At 43.6% G+C, this 20,083-nt stretch overlaps 1 protein-coding gene across 3 annotated transcripts in view; it reads left to right on the top strand.

The window, feature by feature from the left end:
- Window positions 1–20,083, top strand: part of RHOJ (ras homolog family member J) — a 107,508-nt gene that overhangs the window by 64,052 nt on the left and 23,373 nt on the right. For all 3 annotated transcript variants that reach the window (XM_010846812.1, XM_010846811.1, XM_010846810.1), the window contains exons 2-3: window positions 6,721–6,779; window positions 18,286–18,450. In XM_010846812.1, the coding sequence (XP_010845114.1) occupies window positions 6,721–6,779; window positions 18,286–18,450 (224 nt within the window). The remainder of the gene's footprint in view (window positions 1–6,720; window positions 6,780–18,285; window positions 18,451–20,083) is intronic.

Below are 20,083 nucleotides of genomic sequence, written 5' to 3'. Positions count from 1 at the left end.
ATTACCATCCCAAATGACTACAAACCAAATCCCCTGTCACATAGGTGTGTCTAAGGGAAAAAGGAAACATGACTAGGGATGGAAGATGCACGGCAGATGTATTTTACCCTTTACAAATGGAACTTTCATTACTGTAGGACAAATATAAGGACCTAACCAAAGAAAATCCTCAGCTCAGAATCCTACTGGATTCTCAGGGAACCTGTTTGGTTTTCTCCTCAGTCTTCTTCAGAAACAGGAACTCACGCCAAGACAGCAAATAAGAGACTTGCCTGAACAACTTTCATTTCTCACATATACACATACACACACATGCATGCGCACTCACACACAGGCTGCTCCTCAGGAAACAAGAGGCATTCTCTGCTGGCAGGCAGATGAGAAGGTTTTCAAGCCACCTTAAGAGGAACACATAAGTTGGAAGGATAAAACCCCACCAGGGAGAAATTCACCACCATTCATATTCATAAAAACATAGCGTCTGTTTCTAGTTTCATTCTATTTTCTAACTTATTTTAATTTGAGGGGAATTTCATCCCAGATGCCTCTGAGTTTCTTCCTTAAAGAATGAACATGTTCATTTGTGAGGCAGACACCACGTAACACATACAGACAAGCAACTCCTCAGAGCAGACCCTGGGGTTAGGTGAGTCACAGTCCCAGATGGGATCTTCTAGAAAGGAGGAAGCACAAGAGGCAACAGTCAGGTCAGAGAGGGAAAACCTCAGTGAAAATATCCTGTCAGCAAGCATGACAAGGGTCAGAATTGAGATTTTTCATTTAAACTCTGTTTTTTGCAGCCGCCAGAGGTAGAGAAATTATAGTGATGATTACCCCTGACTTTGGAACAGCTTATAAAGATTTCTACACCCCGTTAGCTTCCCAGGTGACACTAGAGGTAAAGAACCTGCCTGCCAGTGTAGGTAGACGTAAGAGATGCAGGTTCGATCCCTGAGTCGGGAAGATCCCCTGGAGGGGAGCACAGCAACCCACTCCAGTATTCTTGCCTGGAGAATTCCATGGACAGAGGAGCCTGGCAGGCTGCAGACAATAGAGTCAGACATGACCTAAGTGACTTAGCACACACAGACCCTTTTAGGGTAAAGGCAATGTGTTTATTTTCCAGGTGAGGGAGAAACCTACTGACCTGCCTGACATCTCACCAAATGAGTGGAAGGCTAAGTATGGACTTGAATTCAGACATAAAGAAAAATCATCAGAAACTTGGACATAAAGCCAAGAGCCTGCACCTCTCCTCTCAACATCATGCTGGGGCACTGTTCAACACCCTTCCCTCAAGGCTTGGCAATCTAGGAGAATTCACCTTTGTCTGATGCTGCTACTAACTAAAAGTTTAGATTTTCTAAAGTTGCATGTTACCTTGTAAATCTTGTTGGGTCAAGATGCAAATAATTCATTTAGTAAGAGAACAGAACACCAAAGGTTATCTTTCCATAGGATAACAACCAGTTTTCCATTGAACCTAGCCATTTTATTATTACGTTTTGCTTTTTAGTACCTATAAATGCCCAGTTCTTCAAAATGCTCTTCAAGCAAGATTTCTTATCTAATTCTCTCATAAAGAGTTAATAAATCTTTGATATAGTATCAGTCTATATTTGCATGAGGGCATATTTCAAGCTTTCTTAAAATTCTGTTTACTGCTATGTTTATAAATTGAGGGTTACTTCCTCCAAAATAGTGAAAATGAAAGGGAAAATGTTAGTCACTTCAGTCGTGTTCAACACTTTGTGACCCTGTGAACTGTAGCCCCCCAGGCTCCTCTGTCCATAGGATTCTCCAGGCAGGAATAATGGGGTGGGTTGCCATGCCCTCCTCCAGGGGATCTTCCTGACCCAGAGATCAAACCTGGATCTCCTGAATTGCAAGTGGATTATTTACCATCTGAACTACCAAGGAAGTCCTAGGACCTCTATGGAATTATGTCCACACACCTAGTCAGGTCTGCCTTATCTTACCCACCAAATAGAGTACATTCGACCTGATGTAGACAGCTGGCCTTGTGATGGGAATGGAAGGGCACTGGGAGATTTTCTCATGACTGATCTGGCATTTCCATTGTGCCAGTTCTCAGATTCATCATATATTCATCACACTGACCCCGAAAGATTTCTCTGGCAGATGAGATGACCAGTCCACCACCCAACAGGGCAGGGGCTATGAACCAGGTTCCTAGCACTGCTGATGAGCTGGACTGATGGTCAGAGCTGGCTTGCAGGGAATGACCAACCCTTCCTCATCTAGGTTTGCAAATGACACACGGTTTCATGAGGTGACAGAAATGGCTGAGGGGCAGGGGTGGGCTTACATCCTGCCAGGACATTTACTCTCTGGGGGAAACCAACTAACCCTCAGGAGAGCAAACGTGACTTCAACTTCATCAGCACCTCACTCACTCCAACTCAGAAATTTAACCATCCAAGCTGCACCAAGAGCAAACACAAGGAATCAAAGAACTTAATGGATTTTGAGAGGAAGGCCTTCATTTTACATACTTAACAGGTCACTGACAGTTTTTCACACTTTATTGAGACAATCATCTGAGCCATTAGCAGGTCACATGACCCACTCTCTTTAAAACCTCTCTAAGCTCTAAAAAAAAAAAAAGGCAATTCTAAAAGCTCTGAGAATAGAAGGTGGTCTGGGATTTTAGCCTGACCACTGTCTGCCAGGCAGGTTTACTGGCTACAGGCAATTCCCAGCAGTTAGTGTCTTGCCAGGGAGCTTGAGGCTGCAAAGCTGCAGCTCTGCTGGTTTTGAAGGGCCTCCTTCTGCCTGTGTTGCCCCTGAGGCTTCACTTCCATTCTGTGGACTCAGCATCTACTACAAATGTCAGAAACTGTGCTCTGTACTGTGTAGGGCATGGGTTATGGAGACTGTCTCCTCAAGGGTCTTCCTGTCCGATCAGAAACACAAGACACTGATCTAAATAGCAACCATTTAGGGTAGAAAGTGACTGGCAGTTCATACATATTATAAAGTTGTTGTGCCATGTCATGTACATTGAGTATATATGTGCATTGAGTACACATACACAGGGAGGGGAAAGTCAGACTGGCCCTGGACTTAGAAGAGATTCAATAAGCATTTGTTGAAGGAAGGTTAGTCATTCAGTCATGTCTGACTCTTTGTAACCCATGAACTATAACTCACCAGTGTCCTCTGTCCATGGGATTTCCCAGGCAAGAATACTGGAGTGGGTTGTCACTCCCTTCTCCATTGTTCAAGGAGAGAAAGCAACAGTTGTTCAGCACATACTATGGGCCAGGCTATGTGCCAGGCATCTTCTCCTTTAACTTCCTCCTCACAAGTATTCTCTTCGATGGGTGATGCTCTCTCTTAACAAATAGGGAAAGAGGGGCTCAGAGATGTTAGGTCACTTTCCCAGAGTCACGTAGATGGTGAATAAAAAGATAGGATTCAAAAGCAGAACCATCTGACGTACAAGATCCTGCTGTCTCAACCTCTCTGCATTTCCTCTGATCATTTTAGAGCACACCTTCCTTCTGTGCTGATCTAATTCATTTCCAAGTTGAGGAGCATCACAGAGCCAGGTTGACAAGCGATAAGGCATCCATTGCTAATCCAAGATAAGGACTCACAAAGCCATCTGCATATCCCACAATGTCTGAGTACTGCTTGGCTCTGTCTCTGGCTGTCTGTCCCATGATGTCTGCCATCATCAACCCTGTGATCCCCTCATCTCCCTTCTGATAAAATGGAAGAATCAAAGGGCAGAGAAGAGAGATAAACATGGTTTCCAGAGATGGGGGCACAAGCACCGCCCTGTCCCCTCAGGATTCCTCCAGCAGAGCTGACCCAACAGAGCAGCCAGCCACTGCACAGCAAGCTCAGAACCAACCTGGCTTCCATCCCAAAAACCTCATCTTCCCTCCTCTTGCCGTTTTGCCTAAACCCAAGAAAACTATTTTAATTCCTTCTCTTTCACTGCCTTTGGGGAAGAGAAGAAGTCAGGACTTTCACAGCTTAACAATGCCTTCAGCATAAAGCCTGTATTAGTGACTTAGGAGGGCCTGAGCCCACATGCTCACCTCCTCAGCCCCATCTCCTCCAGTGCATGCTGGGTAGCTCCTGAAGCACTCCCAGGGCACCATGGGTAACTCTCGACAATCTTGGGACCCAGCTCAGACCAGAAAGCTTTCTTGAACCACACTTCAGCTGTGTGTGTGTGCACATGTGGTAGTGCTCCTTCTGCCTGCTCCCACACTCATCTCTACTGCCCCCGCAGAGTGTCCACCACACTGCCTTGGACCCTCCTCTCCACGCTCTGTGACAGCAGACGATGTATCTCCCAGGAGCATAAACACTCCCAACTCTTGAGCACAGTCCTGGAGCCCAATAAACCCTAGAGGAAGGGAAGGACAGAGGAAAGGAAAGACGGGGCTCAGACTCTCAGCCCAAAGGCTTCCTTCCCAGGCTGGCCCTTGCCTCGGGCCTGGTACAGTTCCCTGCGGTCAGAGCTGCCAAGGGAGAAGAGGGTGAGGTCTGAGGAAAAGCAGGCTGGAAGGAACGTTTGTTCCCTGAGAAAACTCAAGCATGATCCTCAGGGCTCCAGTGAGGAAGGTCGGAGCCATCACTTTGGAACATCTGCAGTGCCCAGGGGGGCCAGGAGGATGAGGCAACTTCCAGTGCTCACTCCACAGATGGCCCTGGGTCTGTAGGTCGGGGGGCTATCCCAGGGGGTCTCCGAGCAGCTGCCCTAACCTGTGTGTACTGGGCTCACTAGAGGCAGGAAATTCCATGTTGTAATGGCTGGCTTTCTTCCTTTCATTCCTGATCCATGACTAGGTGGCGGATGGGCCATTAAAGAAATCATTTAGCCAGATTTTAGGAACATCTGACTAGGCTCCAAGTCTGCAGGAAGAGGAAAATGTAACAGGACAAAGAGCTGGGGGCTGCGCCATCTCGCCTTCATTTCCATCGCTAGCCTGGCTTTTGAAGGGAAAATGTTTAAACGCCTGTCTTCTGTGTTGTCACTAGCACTGGACGGAGCTGAGTTCACCACTTAAAAACACACATTTAAAAGCTCATCTGAGTGGCTGCCGCCATGTTATCAAGCTGAACACATGTTGATCTGAGAAGATTAGAAAAATTGTTCCCAGTGTCTGGGGAGGCAGTGCTTTTAAACAGGTGCTTTTCAAAGAATAAGCCGTTAAGAAGCACTTTGCACACATGTAGCCCCTGAACCTGAAAACAAATAAAACTCACATCAGTACCCAATCAGTAACTCTGAGCAGTAGACTAGAGAATCTGGCTGGCATATTTTAGAGATGCAATTATAAAAGGTTGCTATTCCATTTATTTTTCATTTCCTGAACACTTAATGACGGGGGAATCAAAAATCATTTTTATGTTGGACCTGCACATTTTTTATTAAAATATAGTTGATTTACAGTATTGTGTTAGTTTTAGGTGTACCATATAGCAATTCATTTATTTTTTTCTGATTATATTCCACTATAGATTATTACAGTATATTGAATATAAATCCCTGCATTTGTAGCATTTGTACATTCTTCCTAATCAACTAGGGAAAAAATCACATTCTCCTTCATATTTTACTTTCCTTTTCCAAAAAGGAATTAAGTTTTTGTGGAAATTTAAATTTGTTCCTTCCATTTACCAAGAAAATGGTATTACTCTTGTTTTCAATCTATTCTATCTCAGTTTAGTTTCAAGTTGAGACTTTATTTCATTTCCAGCCATGTAAAGAGTGGCTGGTATTCCTCTATTACCTCTTACTTTTGGACATAATTGCTTGGTGAGGCAATAAGCCTACTGGGTAAATCAAACTCTCTACTTTTCACTCTATACATATGCTTCAGTTATGTTAGAAGAAACCCATATACAACACTTCCTTCTGCAACTAAGTTTCAAACTGTCATGAATCAGTTGAGCGAAAGCAGAGAGATATTGAACGAAAACACTTTTTGCAATTAATGTTAAGCCCTTCTCATTTCACTATTAGCTTTGGTTTCCTGCTGATCCTGCTGTGATTAGTCATGTCTGACTCTGCGATTCCCATGGATGGTAGCCCACCAGGCTCCTCTGTCCATGGAATTTTTCAGGCAAGAACACTGAAGTGGGTTGCCATTTCCTATTGCAGGGGCTCTTCCCAACCCCTGGATCGAAACTGTGACTCTTATATCTCCTGCACTGGCAGGTGGATTCTTTACCACCGCGCCACCTGGGAAGCCCCAGCTTTGCTATAAATTATGAAATAGGCAGGTGGGTTAACACCCTTTGTTTTCAGGGCTTCTTAGCATTTTGACAACAAATAAAAGCCGAGATTTCTGGTTACATGAGTCTATATCCTGAAAGGTGGCTCAAACCAAACGAAAGAAGAAAATAACCTGAGAACGAGTCCAGCATCCTTTTCCTTCAGGGGCTTGATATTATAGGGCCTAATCAGGATTAATGAACAGCCTGCAAAGTGCCCTAGTGGCACCAACAGTATTTGCCTTGGTTGAGAAATTTGGACTTGACTCAGCCCATCTGCTCTCACTGCAGCCCAAGGTTGGCTTTCATTTGCTGATCATGCTGTCAACTTGGTTTAGAATATACATGGGTGAGGCATATGCTTGGCCTTGCTGCCCAGGGAGATGCTGGCATAGAGAAATGTGAAGGATCCTGATTGAAGCTCACATTTACAGACTCTCCTTTTCTCTTCTCCCTTAGTTACTGTGACAGTGGGAGGCAAGCAACACTTGCTCGGACTGTATGACACTGCAGGACAGGTACGTTTTTCTTATCTTGATTCATGAAGGGTTTGGGAGGGCAGAGAATGATCCATTTGACTAAGTTAATGGGGACTGATGGTGTAGACATTACCTCCTCTGATGACCTGGGGTGAATTTATCATATACCCAAATGACAACCAAAATATTTTTAATATCTTAAAAATATCTGTAATAACAGGAAACTAAATCATTATGAGATTCAAGGTATTAATAAGCAAATACCCATTCATTTATTGATTGATGACTATCCCTAACCAAAATCACATATTTCGTGAAGAGTTCCAATTTCTTCTAACCCATGCCAATTCCAGATCCAGGGTTACTGAGTCAATTTCATAAATTTTAGTTTCATCCACTATCTTTTTTCCATGTTTTATTCTTTACCCACTCTTTATTTAAAAAGCCTAATGAGCTGTGGAAAGGTACAAAAAGAGATAGGGAATGGGGGTTAGGGAATAGAAAAAAGATGGATTTAGTATCAGAAGGAGAAAAAATCAGGATCCTGGATGGTTTCCCAAAGTGAGGGTCAACCCCTGAACAACTGGAGTTGAATCTAAATTCTCTATTCTTGAAATATGCTCATTCTGTCAGAAATATTTCTTCAAGTCAGAGATCTTGGCCAACCAATATGTAAAGCAATAGAACCCTCAATTCTTAAACCAGTTAACACATTCTCTGCTAGGGTGAAAATGTCACCTTATCTTTTTTTCCCTTGTATCTCACATGTCATTACAAAAAGTTTCTAGTTATAAGTTCACGGGCCAGAGGGGCAGTGGTTAAGTAATTGATGGCTATGACCCAATTTCTTTGACAGAGCTTTTGTTACCATACATCCTGTTTCATTTATTTAAGTCAAAAACAGTGGGTTGTTCAGTCTGTCCAAATTCATACATCTTAAGTCCTTTGGAGTAAACATTTGACCCTGCTTATTCCCACTGTGAGTCTCCTGGTAATTGTTATATGTAGTTATGCATTTATCTAGATTTTTTTCACAATTATCCAGAGATACGTCTTTTTGCTCAACTTGAAAACAAAACAAAAAAAAAAGTCATAATAAATAAAATTCTCCTTGGGATTTCTGTATGCATTGGCAAGAACCACTGTATAAATGTCTTGCTGTTGTTGTTCAGTCGCCCAGTCATGTCTGACTCTTTGTGACCCCATGGACTGCAGCACGCCAGGCCTCTCTGTCCCTCACCATCTCCCAAAGTTTGCCCAAGTTCATGTCCATTGCATCAGTGATGCCATCTAGCCATCTCATCCTCTGATGCCCTCTTCTCCTTCTGCCCTCAATCTTTCCCAGCATCAGGGACTTTTCCAATGAGTTGGCTGTTCACATCAGATGATGGTGGCTCAGACAATACAAATGTCTATGGAACATCAAAAGCAGGTGTTCCACAGACAGGCAGAACCAGGCAGTGGAGAACTTGAAAAATCTAGCAGCAGACTCAAAGCTTCTAAAAGCATCTAGTTTCCCCTCACTGGCAGATGAGTGCTTTAGCCACCCTCAGGAACCAGAAAGTGGAGGAGACCTCTCACATCAATACCAAGACACACAACTAGGAAAGGATGCCCACAGACACACAGATTGGAATAGTGAGTGGCTCCTCTGTGCTAAGGTACCAGACTTCAGTGCAGCTCCTGCTTGACTCCCCTCCACCAGAAAGCATTCCAGCAATGGAAGGAGGCTGCTCTTTGGGCTGGAGTTGCCTATTCTCATTCAATCACACAGTCACTGGGGTACCCCCATTCATCAGGACTCACAGCCTGAAAAAGAAAGTGTACACCCTTCTCATACATAATCATATCTTATGAATATAATCCAGTTTGAAGAGTTCAACACAGCAAGGATTATTGCCTGACTCTGAAACCTGTTTCCCTTGCCTTCTAAAAAAGCTCCCTATGCCCCCTGCCCTGTGCCCAGCCAGTTCTCCCTAATTCTATAGCAATCCACTACAATTGCCAGCTTCTGTGCATTAACTGTCCTCAGAACAGCCTCTCCCTGGCTTCTATTTAATTTCAAATCCAACAAAACTGCATAAAAGCAGTTTAGGTATTCTTTCCCACTGCTCCATCTTTTTAGAAAAATTTTAAAATAATACTAATATGGGAGTAGAGACTCTAAGGCAGTGGAAAAAACATGTTTAGACTCCAAACTGACCCAAAATTCTGACACAGGAGAAAGTGATAATTGCTGATAGAATATAACAACAAATGGGTTACAGATAATTCTTCAACTTAACTTTCACTTTAATGCTTTCCACCAGCTGCTTTGAAAGAGCCTAGAGGTAGACAAGGTGGGGGAACATAAAATGTGGGGAAAAGAAATCAGAACATATCTTAAAGTCGGTTATAGAACTGAAATTCCAAGATTAGGACCTTTGAAAATGATTTAAATAGTGCCGTAAAGAACCAGAGTAATTAAGCAAAACAATTGCAGGCTAGACCTAAGGGAGACCTTTGAGCAGTAAAGGGCTGTGAAGTGTCGGAATGCATTCCACTGAAGGATTCACTTAATTCATTATGTGGAACAGTGGTTCTCCGACTTGAGCAGAGAAATGAGAATCACATATAGGGCTGGTTAAAACCCAGTCCCTGGGCGCCCCCTCTCAGAGCTGCTGACTCTACGGTTCTGGGATGGTGCCCACACACTTAAATTTCTGACAGATAACTTTGAGAACCACTGTTCTAGAACCTTGGAACTCAGAGGCTGGACAGCCAACCAGCAGCATCACCAGGGACCTTATTAGAAAGGCAGAATCTCAGGCCCCATCCCCCACCTACTGAATCTGAAAATGCATTTTAAGAAGATCTCCTGGTGATTCATACACACATTAAAACTAGAGTCTTTGTTGGTTGAAACATTGTTCCCAATGTTAGGAGGATGCAGTGGAAAATAACCATTACCCAAGTTGATTCCCATGGCTTCACAACTCTGCCAGTAAGGCTTTGTGACAAATTTAATTTAGAAGCATTGTCCCAAAATTTCCATTCCCAGCTTCAGGGAAGATAACCTCCTCAGTTATATTCTCACAAATGTTGCTGAGGTCACATGACTAAGGAAGATCTAGAACTAATTCAAAATTACTCATTTGATCAGAGTTAATAACAAGAAAGAAAGGTAATCTCAGAACCAATTGATTGTTCCCTGAGCTGCAAAAAAAGAAACAAGCCTCCGAACCTGGCTATAGGGTTCCATCTGGCTGTGAATAATTAGATTTTCATACACGAACAAACTTAGGAACAGGGCTCCCTCATCTTTGTCTTGAGTTAACCAGGGCTCACAGTTAAAAACAACCTCAAGAAGCACACGTGTTCAGAAAGATAAAGTGCAAGAAAATATTACCTCTACCCTCAAAGTCAGCCCTGGACAAAACCATCTGACCTGGTTCCCTCCACTTTGCCACACCTCGTCACCTCGGGCACCACCGCAGTCCCACTAGACTTGCCTGAGACACCTTCTGGCACCGCACAGCCAGCCCAGCATCTGCTCAAGACAGTTTATAACGAACTGCATGCATACACTGCCAGCATGAGGCAGCTGCTGGCAAACATTAGCTCTCTTCCCAAACCCCTGAAACAAATGGATACTTGAGCTGTGAGTGGAGCTCTTTGTAGACAAAGAGTCTTCAGAACTCTGGTTCATCTGTTCCACAGAATTCCAAACATTCAGTTAGGAAATGAAGTGAGGGGCTTTTTCACAGGGTCACTCTACATGTTACGCCCCAGCTCACACCAGGGAGGCTGATAAGGCCCAGGTATGTAAGCCGAATCTATTTAGGTCCTGCCTACCCACCAGGGCTTCCCTGGTAGCCCAGAGGTTAAAGCGTCTGCCTCCAATGAGGGAGACCTGGGTTCCATCCCTGGGTCGGGAAGGTCCCCTGGAGAAGGAAATGGTAACCCACTACAGTATTCTTGCCTGGAGAATCCCATGGACAGAGAAGCCTGGTAGGCTACAGTCTACAGGGTCGCAAAGAGTCGGACACGACTGAGCAACTTCACTTTCACTTTCACCCAGCCTGCACAACACATGCCCCAGTAGCGTGTGGCTGAGAGGCTTTCTGAGAGGGATTTCTAGAGCCCAGGTCTTTCGCTTGACTACAGAGTCTGGAGCTGACTTTTTCACAACATGCTTACAGGCCAATTTTAAAGCATGTTCATGAGAGACTTGGGCTTCCCCAGTGGCTCAGTGGTAAAGAATCCACCTGCAATGCAGGAGATGAGGGTTCAACCCCTGGATCAGGGAGATCCCCTGGAGAAGGGAATGGCAACCCTCTCCAGTATTCTTGCCTGGGAAATCCCGTGGATGGAGAAGCCTGGCAGGCTACAGTCCAGAGGGTCACAAAAAAGTCCAACACGATTTGGTGACTAAACAACTGCATGAGAGACTAGGGGAGAGAGGAAGCAGGGTGGGGGATGCTGCCGCAAGCCTGGACATTTGCTGGCTGAGAAAGGCCGAAATGGGAGAGGGGTCTCTCCCAGGTCACGGCCCAGAACCAGGCAACCCCCACCCCACCCCAACCCGGTACCCTAGAGTGGGACCAGTCCCGGTACTAAGTCACCTCATCTCTGCCTCTCATGGGCCCTGGCCTGCAGGAACAACGTGAGTAAAACCCTGCTGCAATTGCAGCCTCTTAGGGCAAACTCCAGGACAGACGTATCTCAAAGACAGCATTTGCAAAAGTGGCAGTTAGCTGTGCTGCAGGGAGAAATGAGACTCTCCTGGTGTCAGGAGCCTGGCTTCTCAGCAGGATAAACCCCTGAGTTCTCAGCACATGAGTACCACTGGATTAGGGCTGTCCTCTTGTGGGCAAGTACAGATTGGTGTCTGTCACGGAGAAACCACAGCAGCTCAGCTGTCCCCAGTGACCATTACTGTATGAATGTAGGAAAGCCATCAGTCATAACACTCACTCAGTCAGGGCACATCTTCAATGCCCTAAATCCTGAAACCCTTCTCCTACCCTCTCCCTGAATCCCCATACCGCCCATACCTCCACAGGGGCTGGAAAGGGAGACATATGACCAGGTAGGGAGGCAAGTACACCAAGGGTTCATTAACGGCAGCAACCCAGGGCCCACTTGAAAGGACAGGAGCCTTCCCGTTTGTTATTAGCTGACCCAAGGGCCCTCTGGAGCCCGGAATCCAACTTCAACTCTCTATGTTGTCTGCCTAAAACCTCAGAACAAATGTTCTTCCTCAATGAGCAACTCAAACTTTCTTGCTCATGTGCCTCTTAATATGGTTTTAGAAGTGTTCAAACTCGGGGGCAGGGGGTGAGGAAGTTGACCCATGTGACAAGTTATTGCTTAAGAATAATCTCAGGACACAATCATATTTTTCTCATCATGAAAAATGGAGCTGTAGGGAGGATGATGGAGAAGGCAAGGGCACCCCACTCCAGTACTTTTGCCTAGAAAATCCCATGGACAGAGGAGCCTGGTAGGCTGCAGTCCATGGGGTCGCTAGAGTCAGACACGACTGAGCGACTTCACTTTCACTTTTCACTTTCATGCATTGGAGAAGGAAATGGCAACCCACTCCAGTGTTCTTGCCTGGAGAATCCCCGGGACGGGGAAGCCTGATGGGCTGCCGTCTCTGGGGTCGCACAGAGTCGGACACGACTGAAGCGACTTAGCAGCAGCAGCAGCAGGGAGGATGACCTCCCAACCACTAAAGAATCTGCTGTGTTTAAGACACAGGTCTGTGGTCTACAAACACTGACACATTCTATTCTCAGAGCAACCCTCTAAGGCCAATACTATTATCAACCTATTTTACAGATAAGAAAACTGAGGCAGAGAGAACTTACCCAAGGTCCCACAGTAGCCACAGGCAGGGCTGGAATTTGAACCCTGTGACTAGGTCTGTCTAGCCCGCGTTCTTAAGCACTAAACTGCACTCCTGCCCTCTGTGTGCCGCCCACATTTTCCAAACCAAGCCTGACAGATCCAAATGTACTTATGGGAGAATAAAAAGAGAGACCATGCTGAAAATCTGGGGTAAATGTCATTAAACCAAGAGGACTTGGAAGCAAATTTCTATTTCCAATTTGACGTGGGTATGGGGGTGAGGAGGGGTGAAGGGACTGCTCAGTGCACCTCTCCTCTCCTCCCCAAAGTGTGGTCCCAGGACCAGCACCACCAGGAAACCCATTAGAAATGCAACTTTTCAGACTTCATCCCAGACCTGCTGCTGAATAAGAATCTGCATCCTGACAAGATCCCCAGGTAATTTAAACACATGCAAAGTCTGAGGAGAGCTGGCCTAATGGTTTCACTTACTCACCATCTGTGCCATCACAGTGTGGCTGATGCAGACACATTTCAAACACAAGTGTTTAGTCCGTCTGTCTAAAGGCTGTCTAAAGGCTGAGGCTGAGGCTGTTCCTGAGCTTTTCTTGTTTGATAATCACCCATAGTTACCCCCAGAACACGAGATTTGCCTTCAAAGCAAACACTCTCCTGCCCTCAGAATGAAGTTGGGTAAAAAGCACTCAAAAGCCTACCTTTACAACATCCCACCCTTCTCTCTACCCCAACCCCAGCCTCTTTGTCTATGTTAGCCCTTGAAGCCCCATTCAAGTCACTGTTGCAGTCTTCCATTCTCAGTTTCAACATTGGAAGGGGACTCAAATACCAGATAGACCACTGACCCTTTATATCATCTCAACATGTGTGCATCCAACCAAGACTCAAAACGTGGTCGTGGTGGTTTAGTCGCTCAATCGTGTCTGACTCTGTGATCCCAGGGACTATAGCCCGCCAGGTTCCTATGTCCATGGGATTCTCCAGGCAAGAATGCTGGAGTGGGCTGCCATTTTCTTCTCCAGGGAATCTTCCTCACTCAGGGATTGAACCTGCATCTCCTGCACCATTAGGCAGATTCTTTACTGCTGAGCCACCAAGGATTCCCACTCAAAACGTGCTCCATTGCAAAAAAAAAAAAGGAATCAAATTATCAGCTGTACAAATTTAAGTCCCCCAACCTCCCAGTCCCCAGCCCTCAGTCTGAGGGAACACTTACTTATATTAAGCCTGAATCCCCTGCTGTGTTTTATAGCTGCAGTCCGTGGGGAAGAGGAGCTGAAATGGGTCAGGCCAGCCCAGGTGTGAGCCTTCTGTAATGGTACGCTTGTTCTGTGGCCCCGATTCAATCATTCAGTGTCTACAATGGAGTCACCTAGAGGACCCGTTAGGTCACAGAGCAGGCAGCCCTGCTCCCAGAACCTCAGCGTCAGAAGGCTGGCCAGCACCTGGAAATGTGCATCCCTCACGATCTCCCAGGTGATGCCCATGCTCCTTTGGGAGCCACTGCACTAATGATCTCTAAGCCCTCTTCCAGCCTTGGAATTGTATTTTCCCAATTCCGTCAAAAACTATTCTATAGTATTCTATTATCAGAGAGTTAACTAAAAGCAAGGCTTCCCTGGTGGCTCAGTGGTAAAGAATCTGCCTGCCATGCAGGAGACCTGGGTTTGATCCCTGGGTTGGGAAGATCCCCTGGAGAAGGGAATAGCTCCCCACTCCAGCATTCTTGCCTGGAGGATCCCATGGACAGAGGAGCCTGGTGGGCTACAGTCCATGGGGTCACAAGAGTTGGACATGACTGAGAAACTAACACAAGACAAGAGAAATTTCACCTCTCACTTTCACATAAATCGAATTGTTTCCCATATTTTCATTTTTTCCCCCACCAGATTTCCAGTTCTTATTTACCTTATATAGTTTTTATAGCATCCTTAATGCTATATGCTAGGCATTCAGTAGGAAATTAATTAATCTTTTTAATTGGAATTATACAGCAGGACTGAGCTTCCCTGGTGGCTCAGGTGGTAAAGAGTTCGCCTGCAATGCAGGACACCTGTGTTCAATGCCTGGGTGGGGAAGATCCCCTGGAGGAGGGCACGGCAATCCACGCCAGTATCCTTGCCTGAGAATCCTCATGGACAGAGGAGCCTGGTGGGCTATAGTACATGGGGTCGCAAAGAGTCGGGCACCACCAAGCAACTAAGCACAGCACAGGACATACAGCAGCACTAAAATTTCCACAGAAGAGAGATCCAGAATACAGAGCAGGATAAAGCCCAATGAAGGACACAGTCAGAAGTCACCCAGTTGGACCTACTAGGAGAGAAAATTATCAAAAAACCAAACTCCTGTCACCTTCCCACCTATCAGCAACCCAGGGTCTTCCGAACTTCCCCATAATGTAAATAGAATTCCTTTGAGAGTTTCTGGGTAAAGAATCAAGTAAACATGATCCTTTCAGACTACCAGTTATTTGCTTATCTAGTTGTGACCCGATTTGTCCAGTTGTGACATTTCTCCCAATTCTGTTGTTTTTTTAGGCTTTGAGGTTTTAAATATACAGTATCTGCTGCCATCTGGTGGTACTTTCTGGTAGATGCAGACCTAGAGACAGGCCTTTCTTTAGATCTATAGATACTACACCCACATCATAGTCTAACATTTCTTTTCCTAGATCCTTGGGTAAAGCATCAATACATATTAAGATTCCTAGAGAAGTGAATTTTAAAGAAAATGCTTAATCTGTCACTTAAAATTCTGGGCTGAAACAAATTACATGTTCACAATTAAGAGCTAGAGCTGGATTCAGGCCAAATACACTATCCTGGTGTTTAAGCTCTGTAATTTTGGTCCAGTGCTGAATTTCTCTACCCCTTAATTTCCTCTTCTATGAAATTCAGACGTTGATGTACCATGTTTTCAGGGCTAGTGAGAGGATTCAACTAGATCATGCATGAAAGCTTGAAACAGTGCCTGGCCCTTAGTAATAAGCCCTTGATATGTCTTCAGTTGGTAGTCAAGGAGATGTAACTCAGTTGTTCTCAACTCCATGCCAACCTCAGGCCAGTGAAATTAGAATACCCAGATACCCAAACCCACTCTCAAGAGATTCTGATTTCACTGATCCCAGGGTAGGGAAGGAAGAGGTAGGTAATTGGCTAGCAGGGCATCGGGAGGTTTTTAAATCTCCCCAGGTGATTCTTATGAAAACTACAATAAATGATCCATAGAAAAGCCACGTATTCATTTGCAGGTCACAGCAGACCCCATGTCATCCAGTCAGTCAATAGCACTTATGGAATATTTGCTATGGATGGAATATAAGTGGGGCACGAGAAAAAAACAACACAGCCCCTACTCCATTTATGACAATGCAGATGAGAGGATGAAGTGACAAGAAGCAGGTGGTGTCAGGAACAGCTATAGATTATGGGCTGGGAAGGAGAGTTCTTAGCTTGTGGACTTCACAGCTACTGTGAGAGAGAAGGGAGAGGGAAGAGAGACCCTGGGAGAGGTTTGGCTTTTAGGGCTAGTTGTGTACAGAGGAGGCGGTACTTATAAAAGATGTTGTGCCCTCCCACCACTACCAGCCTCAGCATGCAGATACACACACAGACATGGGCACAACTTGACTGAGATGCAGTCGTAGGCCTGGCCCCAATCAGTTTTTAAGCAACATATTCAACTCCCAATTAACTGCTTTAATAGAAATGTGGTAAATGAGCCACAATAACTGACTTCTTGTGTTTCTAGTTCACTTTTTTTAGGATTTTAGGATTATTCAGCATCCTTGCCAGCCTGCATTGCATTTTGCTTAGGCTGTGATAGAATTAGAAGCAGTAATAGTGTACTGAGCCCACGTGCTGGGCACTAAATGACAGATACACACATGCTGACCAACCAGAGATGACCATGCCTGACATTCCAAAGGGTTTCCTCCCAGGCACATGTGTACATGGCCATGTGTACCCCCTTTTAATAAAGATGTTATTAGAGTCAATAGAAAGTGAGGTCAATATTTTTAAATATCCGTACATATTAAGTTTAAAACAGCAAGTATCAGGACTTCCCTGGTAATCCAGTGGTTAAGAATCTATTCTGCAATGCAGGGGATGTGGGTTCAATCCCTGGTCGGGGAACTAAGATCCCACATGCTGTGGAGCAAGTAACTAGGTCACAACTAGAGAGTCCACACACTGCAATGAAAGTTTTCACATGATGCAATAAAGATCCTGCATGCCTCCCTAAGACCTGATACAGCCAAATAAATAATTTTTTTTAAAAAAGCAAGAATCATACAATTTAAGCTATATAATCAATTAACTTTTAAATAAACATGTATATGTTATACATGTAAATAAATGTTAAAAGTTTAGAAGGATACTGTTACAAAATGGCTCCATCTGGGAAGAGAGGAAAGACTATTAGAGATAAAGCGCTGGATAGAAACAAACTTTTACTTCTAATTCTATGTCCTTACGTCATGTTTGAATATTTACAGTGAGCATATATGTTTTATAATTTTTTTAATGTTAGAAAGAGTGGTAAGGACAGACCCTAATAAATGAACTGATACATTGTCCATTTCTATGTATATATGTGTAAGTGTGAACATACAGATTTGGCTGCACCTATGTATCTATAATGTGTGCTTGTATGTAGTATGTATATGTATATGAAGTATACTGTAGTGTGTATGAACACTGGTGTCATACTGTGGTATGTGAGAACATGTATTATTAATATGTGTATACAGTATATACAAATAAAATATACACACACACATAAAGTTACTGTGCACTTGTTACCAAATTCTATGAAAAAAGATAAAACCTAATAAAATAGCAGATTTTACCTTGGAACCTCCCAAAATATTTTATATACACTAAAAGGTACTTGCTGACTTTTCCCAAAGTTGAGATGATTCAACGTTTTTCTTTGTCTCTATCATCTCCCACTAAAATAGCATATACATAAACATCTTATGCAACCACAAGCTCTTCAACCAAAGCATATTCTGGTCTGAAAAGTCTTTGGGGAAAAATCATTAATCTGGTATCTTATTTATTAGGTCACAATATGGCTTTTAGGTAGATTTAGAAATAAATCCCAAATTCTTAGCTCTAACCCCTCACACAATATATTTCTTCAAATATTGTGGTGTATGCTTTGGCAACAACTCGTTGCTTTGCATTTTAGTTAGCTTATTCTAAATTGAATTTCAATGCAAATTTTTTTAAATTACATAAGGAGAGAATTTCTGTGCTTTGGCCATTGGCCTACTACTTTAAATCCATATTCAATACAACACAATTCCCATAGACACAAGAATCGCATTAATTCTTCTTGAGTTATAGTCATTAAAAGGATGAACCTTATAGTATGTAAATTATCCCACTAAAGCTATTTTTAAATGTTTTTAAGGGTTTTGTTTCATTTTGTCTTGTTTTTTTAGTTCATCTTAAAAGAGGGCAATTCATAATTGCTCTGTACACAACAAAGTGTTTTCCTGGCCAATGGCTCCTTTCCTTCTGGTCATACAGGGAATCACCAGATTCCAGGGTCGGGGAAGGAACTGCGTCAGAGGGCGCTGCAGGGGAACCTGAAGTCTGCGTCACTCCTGGAACCACCCGGGCCACACCTCACCCTGTTGCAGCAATACAAACACACAGACTCTTTGCTCTTCCCACAGGAGGATTACAACCAGCTGAGGCCGCTCTCCTACCCCAACACGGATGTGTTTTTGATCTGCTTCTCTGTCGTAAACCCTGCCTCGTATCACAACGTCCAGGAGGAGTGGGTCCCGGAGCTGAAGGGCTGCATGCCTCACGTGCCTTACGTCCTCATAGGGACTCAGGTTAGAAGGCGGCGTGGCCGGGGAGGGCGGCAGTGGGGGCTTACCAAAATGGAAAGACCCTGTGGGCATCTCCTGGACATCCTGTTCTACCAAACACTGGTGAATAGAGGGTCTCAGGTACAACAGTCCTATGAACAGCCTTTATCATGAACCACGTGGTTATTCAGCCCAGGGTTGAAAAGACAATAGAACTATTGCATATGTAACAGGAAGTTTCCGTGGGGCCTTTAAAAATTCTTCTCTCCACTTTTTGTCTTTAAAAAACAAAGTCATTTTTTAAACAGACACCCTTCTCCAGTTCTGAGTCAGAGGAATGAGGTGTAGATGTCAATTACACTTATTACCTAATTTTTTTAATATCTAAAATCCACTATTGTTTGAAAGTCACAAAATAGGTGTGAATGTCAAAATGACCGCAGCAATCAGAATAGGCTCATTATGACAGAAACTCCTCAATAACAGTCCTTGAAAAGGAAGACAGAAAGTCACTGTTCCCTATTTCCTTGAAGGCCCCCGGTCTTTCAGATCTTAGAAATGATATTAAAACAGATATATATAAGACAAAGCTGCAATTGTAAAAGACTTTAAAGTGTTTTGAAAGCTAATAAAGTTCCATAGTTTGAATTTCCAACAGTAAGCCAGTTCCCAAACACATTAGAGATTGTTCTAGCTCTTTATAGTTTTAAATAGATTGTTCTTTGCTATGTTAAAACCCAAATTACTATCCCAAAGACACAGAAATGTAATGATACTGAAGAGCTTTATTGTTGTCTGTTTCATATGCAGCTGCTTTCTACTTCTCATTTTACATTCTGCTTGACCAAGAGAAATTTTCAAGTAAGAGAAAGGAAAATATTTCCAAGAGAATATGTGGACTAACAGATCCATAAATATAATTAACACTTCTGCTCTGAAAGATAATTATTTGTTTGTTTAAATAAAATCTTTTGCCTCAACTCTAGATGATAACGTTTGATGATTTGGTAAGGAAATATATGATGGGACATGCCAACATCTTTGTATGATCCAAATCCTTTTTATAACCCGTGGGCACTAAGTTAAACAATTAAGGCAAAAAAATAAAACCCACCCACAAAGTAGTAAAGCTGAGAAATGGGCTTTCGAAGGGAGCCCTAAAGTCATTTTTTCTTTAAAACACAAGCTTTGATGTGCCCATATTGACATGCATGCATGTATGCATGGGTTCACACACAGAGAGATTAAAGCAACTTAAATATTTAAATTTTCAACCCTCATCCACACATGGACGCTATTTTTGAAGTAGTTCTATGTTTGAAAAGATTAATGTTTATTCCTTGAGCAAGCCCCTTGGAAATTCCTCTTTAGAACTTGCCTTCAGAGCCTACAGCACATTCTTTAGAATATCCTCACAAGTGACAAATCTTCATCCCTTTGAGTATGAAGATTTGGTTTGGAAAAGTCTATGTATATAATATACATATAATCAGAGCCAGGAAATAAACTATTAGAGAATTGGTAATATAACTAGAGACCAAATGAGGTGTCACTGCACAGTAATAAGACTGATTATTTTGCATATCCTATAAGTAGTGTAGGAAACTTCAAAAGCATTTGAAACAGCCACAGAATCATTTGAATAAGTCCTCAGCTC

The sequence above is a fragment of the Bison bison genome, unplaced genomic scaffold (assembly GCF_000754665.1).
Source record: "Bison bison bison isolate TAMUID 2011002044 unplaced genomic scaffold, Bison_UMD1.0 scf7180017864239, whole genome shotgun sequence".
NCBI classification, from domain to species: Eukaryota; Metazoa; Chordata; class Mammalia; order Artiodactyla; family Bovidae; genus Bison; species Bison bison.
Note: the sequence above shows the minus strand (reverse complement) of the source record. Positions and strands in the feature narration are given on the sequence as shown.